The sequence below is a fragment of the Cyphomyrmex costatus genome, unplaced genomic scaffold, assembly GCF_001594065.2.
Source record: "Cyphomyrmex costatus isolate MS0001 unplaced genomic scaffold, Ccosl1.0 scaffold606, whole genome shotgun sequence".
Classification (NCBI taxonomy): Eukaryota; Metazoa; Arthropoda; class Insecta; order Hymenoptera; family Formicidae; genus Cyphomyrmex; species Cyphomyrmex costatus.
In genome coordinates this window covers 225581-239462 of record NW_017280163.1, presented here as the reverse complement: position 1 = coordinate 239462, position 13882 = coordinate 225581, and the positions used below count along the sequence as shown (strand labels likewise).

Sequence of the window (13882 nt, the reverse complement as noted above, 5' to 3'; positions counted from 1 at the left end):
ATGAAACTGTTAAATTGTTTACGAGACAATCGACATTGGCCAAAACGTGTGCTCGGCATCTCAAAATTATCCGCTTACGAATTTCTTAAAATCACGCATTCTGACTTATCGCAAAATCAGTTATTGAGTCAGTTGAGAAAACAAAATATAGATCCTGATGAGATTCTCGCGGAGCATCATCGACAGCTTGCCTGCGAGAAAGAACTTGCGCGCATTCTACATAATCTCAACGTCAATTGTCAGATTATGAAAAGGTAATATGCTTTACGAGAGAGTTGCTTTGTAAGTTAACGAACCTGCTGTTACCGTAGGGCTTTTTCTTCTTGGAATAGAGAAACCATGACATAATTTCTCGAGGTCGATGCTCCAATTTATGGAAAATGCAAATATTATTAATGAATTAAATTTAAAAGATATAATTTATCTGTGATCGAATACAGAATAGGCGACGCGAGATGCGTAGATTGGGCCGACTTGGTGATCACAATCGGCGGAGACGGCACCTTTCTCTTGGCCTCGAAACTGATAACGAATAATAAAACGCCGATTTTCGGCATTAATCCGCATCCCGAAACTAGCAATACCTTCACACTGCCGATTAACTACAGCACGGACATCGAAAGGATATTTGAGAAATTGCATGCGGGAGATTACACTGTCTTGATGAGAAGTCGTATACGTACAGTAATGACAGGAGAAGGACTATATCAACAACCTTTTCACGTGCACGAAAAGAGTCGCGTGCAAGGCGAAAAAAGAGTCGAGTGAGTAGATTGATTTATCTTCTTTTTTTGTCAACACAAACGTTTAAAACATAATTTTTTCCATTCTATTAGCAAACGTGTTCTATACTGAAAGAAAAACTTGCAAATTTAAAAAAGAAATTTCTCTTAAAGGAATATTTCTCTTACAGAAATATCTCTCTAAAATCCATGTCGTAACATTATTTATCTCGCTTTTCTTGTGCAGAATTGTATTTTATCTGCAAAATTTCTCTGTATTCTTCTCAGAGATGTAGTCGTCATTTTCACTTGAGTCGTAGAAGCGAGATGGAGTACGTTATAGAATAATAGCATTAATAAATCAAGCATACTAAAGCGAATAGGGCCGAATGGGGCGAGAAAGGACTTACAAGGTGGGCGTCTTTCCTTTATTCGCAACTGGAAAGGAAGTTTCTTCGGAATAATATTAACGCGTAACACAAAAAGATAAGAACTCCAAATGCTGCTTTTTGATAGTCGGAGAATGGTTTTGCGAGCACAGCTGCGTAGCAAAACGAGAAATAACAAGATTGACGGAGTGGAGACGCAAGTGCGGCCTTCGTCGCCGCGTACGGAAAACCGGCGCGGCACAAGAAGTTTACCGTATAATTCCGTTAGCCCGCGTAGATAGAGAAACATTAGAGCGCCGGTCGTCGAAAATGACGTCCCGCGCTAAACTTTTATTTACTGGCTACTCCCACGACGCAGGCCAAAGTTGAAATAAGCAGCTGGTATCGCCGACCCCCTACGCCTTCGCGAGGACGTTGCAGTGCGTCTTCATTGCCCAGCCCGACTTGGTCCTCTTCTCGCAACCGAAGTTCCGAACTACAGCTTATATGCGCGTTATAACTTCGGTAGTTATAACTTGTAAATTACAAGGCCCGCGTAGTTACAACTTGCGCAAGGAGGTCGTAACTTTTGGATTCGCGGTGAATTTTACGGTGTGCGATGCGGAGCTCTTCTTAAACCCTTATCGATTAATCAGAATGAAAAACTCTCGAAAAGAATTAGTTCGACGATTAGATTTAATTCAACATTTCCAACGGGAAACAATTTAACCGTCGCGCACTTGATATTCTATTATGTCTCTCCATGTAATCTCTCTTTCTCTCGTAAACTCGTTCTCGCGTCTCATTAATTCCTTTCGAGTTTCGCGATGTCTCTCTAAAGGTGAGCTAAACAAATGAAATCTTTGCAGCGCACTCATGAGATCCACTCAGAGGAAAATAGCGGATGCCCTGCAGCCCCGTCGGAGAATTTTACCTTGGCTGGCATTAAACGAGGTTACATCTGACGTAAAGCGTTTTCTACGCCGGTCCGATCGATAACATTCATCACGTATACTTCCAGGTGTTCATGGCCGAATTTTTGGCGTCGAGGCCGATCATGTTGACGATTCAGGCGGATGAAGAGGAGAGATTCATGATCCGTTCCTCGGGTATCTGTGTCTGCACGGGCTCAGGCTCTCGGTCCTGGTTCAGGACGATGAATTTGCAAACCGCCGAAACCGTTCAAACGCTTGTGGCCATGGCAACTGGTAGGCAACTTAACGAGAAAGAAACCCGCGAAGTGTTGCACAAGTATCACAGTAACCTCCTGTTTCCACCAGGTAGGAGAATTATAAAATTAATTTCTTCCGAATCTTCAATAACATTTCTCCAAGTAGTCGTTGAAGATTAATAGCGATACTGCAGTTTAACATTTTATTAGGTCAATCTATATAGATTTTCGATAAATATAGGTTGATTTAATGAAAATATTAAACTGTGATTACTAAGACATCGAACATTTTACAGACAATTTAAAAATGGCATATATGATATATGAGATGTCTCGAAGTCCGCTGTGGCCAAAACTTATTTCGGACAAGCGAATGTGTTGCAGAATTAAAATCAAGTCGACGGGATTTGATGCTGGCCTTGTTCTAGATGGCTGCGTGTCTTTACCTTTCAACGATGGCAGCACCGCGTCCTTCGAGATCCGGCCCGAATACTCATTGAAAAATATTATTTTGCAATAAATATAGTCGTTGTAACTCCACATTGTTGATAATTTCTTTCTTTGTCTGGATTATATAAAAAGTTCTTTCAATTCTCTCTCAATAGAGGAAAAATAAAAGGGCAATCATGTTGTAACTACACCTTTCTTTTATTATAAAACTTCTTTTACAGCATATCGCTTGTATTGAATTTCTGATAGCGTCAGACCGATACGGACTAAAAAATCCTCCTCTCGAGCCTACAGATTTATGCAAATATTGTTATATTCTCTCGGTAATGAGACGGACGGCTTAGTAGGATTTTATTTTCAGCGGTGAAGAAAACGGGCACTCTCCTTCTCCATGACGACTTACAAGGTGAGGTCTCTTCACGATATTTCCCCGTTTCCTTGTTTAATACGCGGCTGAACAAGCCTCATCCCGGACTTCCATTAACCCCGTAATTTCCCCGAACCGCAGACACGCGCAATCCGTTGTATCTCAATGTTTCACGAGCGCCCACCTATCTACCTATCCAGTGTTCGTCTAAGTGCACCGTTACGCTCCGAGCAAAAGTTGTGGGCGTTCGAAACACGAGATATCGTACAAAGCCTTTAGGTAGCCAGGTGGGTGCCGACGTTTTCGGGTGCAGCGTCGCGTAAAGTAGTGGTAAAAGAGTTGTTGCGGAAACGTAAAAGTCGTGACTCACATTCACTTCGTATCCGGAAACTTTAGTTTCACTGAAACTGAGAAGACGACCGTCTTTCGCCAATTGCGCCTCGGAAGAATTTCAACAGCAATATTTCTCAATCGTCCGTATCACCCGTATAAATAGTAGCAGCTTACGTTGAAACGAAAAGGAATCGAATCTATTTAGACTCAGACTGTGTTTGTCAGAGAAAGAAGCTCTCGGTTTCTCTCTTACGATTATTTCTACATGAACGAAATGTTCTGAAATTTCAAATACCGACAAATATAACTCATTAAACATTTATTAGATACTTTATATATTTTAATATTTATTTATATACTTCTAAATTTATGTATCTATATTTATCATTTTATTTGTCATTTTAGCTTATTTAGCTTTAGTTTTTTATTTCTGTTTATTATTGTTATTTTATTTATTGTCACGAGTGTACTCTTCGAACATCAGGAAAGAACACAATAATAAATTGATTTTAAAGTATCAAAAATTTGGGTCTTACCAGAATTCATTCAAAATCACGTACCTATATCCACATATAATTTGGATAAAATATTGTATTAAAACCATGTGTATACCGTAATGAAATAATATGAAACGTACAATAGTAAATCAAGAGCTGCATTTTACCAAACAAAAACAACATGACATTGTTTACTTTTTCTTTAAAGATTAAATTTGTATTTACCTATACGTGTATTTATATGTTAAAAGTTACATTTTTCTCATTTCAACGTTAGCCTATCCCAAAATTTTGCACACTTCAATTTCTCTCTCTCTCCCTCTCTCTCTTACACACAATCAATACTTCAACATCGTTATATAACAAAATTAGATATTTCTAAATAATTTATTAAAGAATTTATTAAAGGATCATCTTAAGATTCCTGAGTATGGTAGTCACTGCGGCCATATTGAATTGTGACGTCGTAAGTCAGAAATAACACGTTGAATTTTTGTATACCATTTGTAGATAAAGAGAACGTGAATAAAACAAAATAATCAGATTACTTAAAACACCTGTATATAAATGGACGAAGAATATTCTTACCTTCCCTGACAGTCAATAAATAATCGCAAAAGATGCACGAAATAAAAAACTACTACACACGCACACTTCACGTATCTTCTATCAGCTTTTAAATGTTTATTATTAACTGTTATGACCAAAGAATAGCTTTCGTCCATTTTTACGAGTGTTTAAAACAATTTCATTATTTTGTTTTATCAAAATTCTCTTGATTTACGAATGATATGCAAGAAACTTTAACTTATCGTTTTTCGCTTATGACGTCACGATCCAATATGGTTGCAGCGACTATTCCAGAGGAGCCTTGAACGATCTAAATGGGTGTCCCAATCGGATTTAAACGAACGGCCGAGCCATTCTCATTAATCCTTGCAAAAGCCCCAATCTGTAAGAACAATGGTCATCTATCCCAGACAGTCTCATGAAGGACAAACAAATGTACGGGTAACCAGGAATAACGGGCTATCTTTTGTACTTCGTAATTGAACGTCGATGTCTTCTACCGAAGTTTTCGACGGTGTCATCTCGACGAAGATTAGACGAGACGGGCAAGAAAAAAATCACCCGAATTTTATAGTGTTCCTTGCTATTGTGCGGTCGAGCTATATAGCTTTCGATTATGAGTTGTAATCACGCCTCTCTTTTATTAAAAAAAAATGCTCGCAGCTCGTTACAGCGACAACGTGAGCAACAAATACGGCTTTGGTAACGCGCAGATACAATATCGGCTCGTTATCGATATCACGCAGCATAATTAATTAATAATTCTCTCGATATTACCGCGTAATAATAATTTAAAACGAACGCGCGCACAATAGAATGCTTTAACAATCAGTGATGCGTCATTACGATTATAAACATATTAATGAAGCAAACCGTTAACGTGGGATTACCGCTCACGGCGAAGGGACGCGGAATGCCCGCGAGTTCATGCGCGAGCGCGATTACGCAGACGCGACATACGCGCGTGATATGTATACGGCTTATTTATAAAATAAATAATACTTTCGATGCGCGCATATATACGATGTACTCGCGCGTGTAGGCAAACTTGCGCCGCGCCGCGTGCTGCGTAATCGCAAAAATCAATATTATCACCGCGGATTCGCGGGTCGCGCGCCTCACCTCCGCTGCCGCACCTCTCGGCACTGCTCTGGCCAAAATTGCGCTGCTCTTTCTCTCGCCGCACTCTTCGAACCGTATAAATTCGTCAACCGATGACCGGTTTGCGGCCATTTTACTCTTATCCGAAGATTTAGCTTCCTTCGAACGGACGGTAGCGGTAATAGCGGTTCGCGAGATTTATTAGCGGATTCATGGGCAGGACGTTAATTCGTACCGAAGAGCTCGAGCAGTCGGGGAATCGAGCGAAATGGCGAATGAGAAAGAAGAGCGGAGAAGACGGGAAACGGGTAACCAGTGCAATAGTGGTGCAGAGAGCCGTGAAAGGGAGCAACGGAAAGAGAAGAACCGCTGAACCTACACATACTATATAAAGCAGACCGATGAGAGGCGGATTCGCGGGTGTGCCTTTTTGCGTGGCAACGCAAACGCTACCTCTCTTTTTTTTTTTTTTCCTCCGGCTTTAATCCCCGCACCGGTTGTAATTTGATCCGCCTTTGTAACGACCACCACCGCCCACGCACGGTGTGCGTCCGTCCGCTTCCGCTTTGCGTGCGGAAAAACGTCGCGCATGCTGGTGACCGCGGTAAAGCGTAGGCGGAATAATGACGGTTAATGAAAATATAAAGGGACTAACGCGACTGAGAGCGGAACGCGTCCGTGTTGGATCGAGCCGCGACGCGAAGTGGCGAAAAAGAGGGAAATAACGGCGACGATTAATCGCTGCGTCTAATACGCTTTGATCGATCCACTTTGTCATCCCTCTCTCGCGTTTTCGTTCGAAATGCATAAAAATGGCTACATCGTTGGGAACCATTTCGTCGCCGGTTTATCGATATCGAGCATGACGATAGCTTTCGTTGCGTAGTGAAAAAAAAAAGACGAATTGAATCGTAAATAGTAAGAATTTGTTTAAGAGTCTCTCCATTCCCGTCTATTCTATTTTCGTCTATGCTAAAACTTATCGTTAGTACTTGCGCCGTCCGAGTATTCGTCTGCGAACATTATTATCACCATTTTTCTCACATTGTCATTCTCGCATTTTATGATATACACTTATCACGTTCATCTTAAATATCGCCGTATCTTACTGTTATTTTTGTCAATACTCATTGTATTTCTATTCTATTTTTATTGCATCTTCATTTACGTTTCCCGCTCAAATTGCTCACCATTTGCGATCTACTTTCCGTCATATTTTTTTAAATTCACTTTTTGTATGTTCCTAGAGGTCTCTCTCTAGAACTTTTGATAAACGCTTTACCTATCGCTCTATTTATATTTATCTATCTGTCTATCCTCTCTGTTTAATCCTCGATCTATATATACGCCCTGGGCAAGTCAATCCGATGGGACATTTCACGGTGGCGCTTTTCCCCACGTATAAACGAGCTTCATCGTTAAATTTGCTTAGCGTATCAAGAGCCGCCACATGCGCGCTCGGCTATACATTTTAAGACCCATACCCCGCGGAGATTTTTCAGCTGTGAAAAACGGCCGTAACGTGCGCTTTACAGTTACCGGGGTTACGTGCAAACGTCGCATCCCACGGGCTTCATAATTAGGCGATAACTTATCGGGGAGGCGTTCGCGCGCGCTCACCGCCACCATAGCCGGGGGTTATCCGTCGCGACCCCCCGACGGAAGTCGACGGAAGCGGAAAGGCGGACAAAAAGGTGGCAAATGCGGGGACGACCATCGAAAGACAGCGAACACTCAGTGAGGTTCATTTCCCGTCTGTCGCGCTCGGCGAATTTCGCTCGGCAATTTACCCGAAGCGACGAGATTTCAAGTTTCCCTTCCGGTCGCCCTTCGTCTTTCCTCCGCGAAGAAACGGCAGACGGAAACTCAATTACGCGATCGGTCCACGAATATTTTATACGCGCTATCGACACTTCCCAGACGATAAACGTTGTATTCGATATGGCTCATTTCGCTGTCACAGAACCACGAAACGTGCGTTCTCCATTCCTTCTCTCATTGTTCAATTCATATGTCAAATTGTATTCAACTTGAGTTATTTTTTATCATTTCTACAGGTCGCCACTTCTATTTATTTTAATATATCGTTATTTAACTAAAATAATGAAAAGTTAAATAATTTAACTCAAGAAAGTGTGTATATTAAAGATTAAAAAATTTAAAAATAAGAAAAAGGAGCATATACCACACGCTGGATCGAAGTAGCGAAAATCTAGTGTATTTAATAATATTAAAAATTACATAATTATAAACGTTTCGGTCCTTAATGTGACCATCTTCAGTATAAAACAAGATTCTTTAAAATTATTCCCCTAATGTATTTTAAATAATAATAAGTAATGGAACGCAATATCTAAATATGCTTGTCAATTATTATACAATATATATGTTGTTCATCGGTTATATCAATGTCGATTCTAATATCAATTCGCATACAAAAATGATGTCAATTTAAATAAAAGTGAATCGCAAACAATTATGATCTAAAACGTTAACAATGTAGAATTTTTTAACTTCTTTGTGTCATTACAATTCTGTTAAAGAATTTGTTTGATCAAGAATATTAATAATGTACAATTTTAATTTCTTCGTGTCCATACAATTCTGCTAATGATTTTGTTTAAGCAATGGAATCAATCATGATTTGAGAACAGAAGTTTCCAAACTCTGTCTTCAAGGAAATTTTTCGGCGAAATCCATGTGTGTGGACATGAAGTTAGTCGTTACGGAGAGATAATATCAGAATATGATGACATCATTTTTGTATGCGAATTGATATTAGAATCGACATTGATATAACCGATGAACAACATATATATTGTATAATAATTGACAAGCATATTTAGATATTGCGTTCCATTACTTATTATTATTTAAAATACATTAGGGGAATTATTTTAAAGAATCTTGTTTTATACTGAAGATGAAATACACCAGATTTTCGCTACTTCGATCCAGCGTGTGGTATATGCTCCTTTTTCTTATTTTTATTTTTAACTTAACCACTTGATCTTTAAATCATTATTAAAAAATTTATTACTATAATGAAAAGTGCATACTTGAAATTTCAATCAGATTTAGTACAGCGTAATGTATAATAAAGAAAAATTATTATAGAAATTGATATATTTTATAACAGATTAAATATATTATGTATTCCTTTTGAATATAAATATAATAAAATTAATTGAATAAGTGTTACGACTCTAATGGAATGAAACATATTTATTATACTGTTAAATTTATAATATCAATTTTAGTTAACTTTAATGCCTATATTTTTAGTTATTTTTAATTATTTCTACAAGTCGCCACTATTCCTATCCTATTTAATATAATGTCTTTAATTTAATTAAAACGATGTAATAAATAATTTAACTGAAAAATGTCCATGTTAAAAACTTAAATGTAATTTATTATGCACTAAGTACATACATTAATGTTGAAATTTCGATTAGGGCAGCGTAATGTATAATAAAGACAAATTTTATCATAAAAATCATTATATTTTAAAAAATTATCAATACGTATCTTTTGAATGTAATTATAAAATTAATTGAATAAATAATAAGAACTAATTCACGATTTTAATATGGAATAGGATACATTGTTAAATTTATAATGTTAATTTTAATTAATTTGAATACTTATAATTTTAGAATATTTTTAATTATTCCTATAAGTCACTTTCTACTCAATATGCCGTCAATTAATTAAAAAAGTGAAATTGAACAGTTTAATTCATGAAATTGTAAATTTGACTCTTTAGTTTTATTATTTACTGTGGATATAAACATTGTTTACTTTAAATATAATTACACACTCTATTAGAAATTTCGTAATGAATTCAAATAATATGTAATAATAATTCTTAAAATCACACAATTGAGACCTAAATTTCAAAAAATAAAGAACTCAAAAGGCTACGAGTCTATGCTAAGATGTAAGTTGCCCTTTAATATAAACAATAAATTTAATACATAATCAAACATTTCTACTTTTATTGGGTCATCCTCATTATTGTTTCATCTTAGCATATACTCGTAGCCATTTGAGTTCTTTATTTTTTAATAATAATTCGTTTTTATTATACAAAAGCTTGTGATTATGAGGTAAGTATAAGAAGTAATGAATAGTTCAACTAAAAACTAAGTTACAATAGTCTTAAATATAATGAATATGTGTAATAAATTTCATGTAAATCCACATAAAATTTTTTATGGGAATTACATTAAATTTTATATACATGTGAACACAAAAATATACTTTTCAAATATATTAAATTTAATGTAATGTAATTAATGTTATGAAATTAAATTTAACTAGTGCAACTTAAAAGTATAGTATATTAAATTTTATAATATTTTTAACACAGTGGTTCTTTTTTACATTTTGACACACATGGAAGTTAAAAATAACAAAATATTTTTAACTCAAAGGATTGGGTTACCATTACTACCTCTTTGATATCTAACAGTATTCATCTTTTCTATGATGCGTATAATTATCAAGTCACGCTCTTGCCCTCCCTCTCTTGCCATTTCTCTCGAGCTATCAACGTCGCTTCCAGCGAGGCGAACTTTTGATTTTATTGGCACGGCAGGTTGCGCAGGAGCCACGAAGCGAAAGGAACCGGAGATTGTCGCGCAAATGAATTTGAAGTATTGCCGTTCCACATCTCTCCATCTGTCCCCGGTGTAAGGATCGGCGCTCTTTCCAACTTTCCATTATCTTACCTTTCGTTCGTGCTCCTACTCGCGTTTTATGCGCGGAACGGTTCCACCAGATACGGTTCCTTTTCTCCTCGTTATTCCTTTTTTTTTTTACTATACTTTTTTTAATAATCGTTTTTCTCTCTTTATCTCTCTCGAACGACTAGTTGGATCGATGTACCAAGCCACACATTTGAGTTCAACGACCGTATGATTTCACTCTATACATTAATAAATTAGAGAAAATTGAGAATCATAATAAGGTTGCCGCTAATAACATTTATCCTTCATGGATGTCGAACAAGTAATCGTCGCAGAAAAGGTCTAACAAGAAATTTTTTATGTTTTGAAAATTCGTAATAGTGTTCAAAATATATTATATGTTATTCTGATGCTAATCATATGTTCTTCATCCGCGAAACACGTTCTTAAAAATAATGAAACTAGTTTGAAACCACACTGCGAGGTCTAATCAGAGTATCTTCAAGCTGATTAATTTTCAAGCGCTCTGCCGAAAATGTCACAAAGGGTTGACCGTTTCCCTTTTCGCGAAACAGCTCAACCTTCATTTCTCTCGCGTATCAAGAGTCCTCACCAAGTTTCAGACCAAGTACAATAATATTATCACTGAGTTAAGTCATCTCACAGTAGTCGCAAAGAATTCCCATTAAAGGATTTCAAAGGATAAGGCCGTGAGGGGGAAGATCCCGGAACTCGAGTTAAATTATCACGGAGTGTATTTGTTCCATTTTCTCCGCCAGCATCGCTGAATTAAAAGGAGTGCAGCCTTTTGACCTGAATACCCGAAGAGCATCGTTTTAGCCGCATATAATGTCGCTAAATAAGGGCATTAAACAGGTTATCCCATCACGTCGCGATTAAGCGGCGACATGATACGATTTATAACGATTATTGGAAACTAGAATATACGTCGTCTCACAGGAAATATCATTTCGTAGCAGCCAAGGGAACGAAGCTGTGAATAAAATACAAAACTGCGTTTATAAGTTAATTTTCCTTATCCGCCGGAGACTTTTACCGTTCATTTTATTACCGCCATTCGGTCGCAATAAAACTAATCACACTCTTTAATTATCGTAATCCCGGGCATTATTCCACGCTGTTAAGCTCGACACTAATCATCCGACGTGAAGCAATTCCGTTTATCCGCTATGAGCAGAAAACGTACGCTCTCCTACCGTAGAATGGCTATTTCAGCGAATAGCCAACCATTGGCGGACAATCGAGTCGATTATTTCTATAATCATGATATAAAATGATATAATTATTATTTTCTTTTTACAAATAAAGATACGAGATATTAGAAAAATCATATTTTATGTGTAATAATATTTTTGTTTGGCAAAAGACTCATATTATCTACCAATATTTTTTAACCGTCGTTTGCCGGTACGTCGTTTACTGGTATTCTACGGCCTTCAATTTCCTTCATATCGAGGCCCGCGGCTATTTTGCAGTATCGTAAATCGCGAAACGCATCTAGTTGCCAGAGAGAGAGAGAGAGAGAGAGAGAGAGAGAGAGAGAGAGAGAAAACGAGAGAAAGAAAGAGAGAGAGAGAAAATTAAAGTTAAGGGCAAACAGGCTGCAAGCCGGAGAAAGCGAGGTCGGCCGGGCCCGAACCTCCCTTTTAAAACGCTCCCCGTGGTGAAATAAATTGGCGCCGGCGTGTTTACACGTTAGGGCGAAATTAAAATTCCTGAAGTGTTGTGAGGTAGCTCCCGGTAGGAAGAGCGAGTGCCAGCGAGCGGCTAGCCGCGAGAGGAAAGGGAATGAGGACAGAGAGGTGCATGAACAGTGGAAGAGGACGCGGACGTCGACGAACGGATGCCCGAAGGAGAAATGTGTTTAATTAATGACCGGACTAATTAAAAGCCCAAAGAAAAATACACTTGCGCAGGATCCTGGATGGGATAAGGGCCGCGCTAAAACACTCGTTCGGTGTTAATGCACAAAAGCGTCGCGAAGCTGACGACGAAGGAAAGAATGGAAACGAGTCGGTTAATAAGTTCGTCCTGTTTCAATTATCTCGACATCCGGCCATCCCTTAGCGACCCGTCCGTATGATATTCCTGCAAAGTGTGCGCGAAGAATCGTCGAGAAATTCACAAACTTATAATTGCATATATATATATATATATACCATATATGTAAGTTAAATAATTTTATTAATAAATATGTGCTGTGATCGAAATACAAAAAATTGATTCATCTCTAGAATAAAACTAACATAGAGACGAAATGTTTATTGCAAATTTGTAACTTCGAAAGCGCTGGTGTGAATTTTGAAGTACCGGGTCTCTCGTTACGCAAGCTTGAAAATGGCTTTGTTTCAAACTAGATTTCCCTGCCGTATTGATCGAGTCTTATCGAGCTGATCCGCATGTACGCGTTCTGTTACCCACCTTCAACCTTAGTGTAATGATCATACTACGGTTTACCAATGAGCAAACAAACACATCCTGTTAATGTATGAATCTTGCAGGGAGCAAACGTGGGTTTCCCAGACACAAACACATGCATACGCGTATGTATCCGACACCGCTGAATACATAAATTCGCACGGCACGTATTATGCGCTCTAAAACACGGTAGTTCTAATTAAATAATTAATAGCTAATGAGTTAGAGGTATGTCGTCCATATCGTGAAACTCGCAAGATACACATACGTTTCCTGACTGGAACAATCGCTCGTACTACATATATGTGCACTTCGTAGAATATTCTGAAATATTGAACCACTCGTTCATACACACACACATACACACATTCACACATACATACATACATACATATACACATATGCGCAAGAAATTATTATTTCCAACGACAATAAGGGCGCGATATTAATTATCTACCGTGCGTTCGCTACGCATAATCATCATAGGAATGTGATCTCGTTGAATTTGTGGGAAATATGAAGCTCAAATAGCTCTGGCTACACAACCCATGCGTCATCAAACTCCGGAACTCAATTTATCGAGGAGAGACAGTAAGCTCGCAAAACAAAGTCCATGTGGGTACCGATACCCATCGAAGATAATCTCGATACCGCTGGGAAATTCCTGCGGGAGACACCGATGCGCCGGAATAACAAAAAACAAAAGAAACCCTGACGACACCGTGCTTTGCGTTACGGATGACGCGACGCCGCTGTAAATAAAACGACGCGTTACTAATTTAGATTTCTGTCAGATAAAGCTATCCTACAGAACGTCCGTCACGGCGCTCGTCATTCAATTGCATTTCGATACGGCTCGATCTGCGTTCGCGTACTAACATTAAAAAATGTTCCAACAACGTGTGGAAATGTATATACATGATAGCGCAGTAAACGTCACGATTGTAGCAACAGGATTGTTACTCATATGAAAACGCAGTCGATTTCATATTGCGTCAACTTTGTGCACGAAGATACTTATCTACATGACCGTGGAAGACCGAAGTGGGAGTAATTATGCAGCGACGCAGAAACGATCGAGCATAATAATTTCCTTGTTGATTCCTAAGCGTACGTCACAAGTGTATAGTATAATTAAAGAGTTTTATTATGATAAAAGAGTATCGTACA

The 13882-nt window shown here is 38.1% G+C and overlaps 1 protein-coding gene across 1 annotated transcript; it reads left to right on the top strand.

Annotated features, from left to right (window-relative positions):
* LOC108779640 (NAD kinase 2, mitochondrial) lies at positions 1 to 2878 on the top strand. The gene is made up of 5 exons (XM_018547099.1): positions 1 to 254; positions 441 to 764; positions 1960 to 2044; positions 2112 to 2370; positions 2558 to 2878. Exons 1-5 carry the CDS (start codon positions 1 to 3, stop codon positions 2779 to 2781), a joined length of 1146 nt encoding a protein of 381 aa, XP_018402601.1. The 3' UTR covers positions 2782 to 2878.
* Positions 2879 to 13882: the final 11004 nt, after the last annotated feature.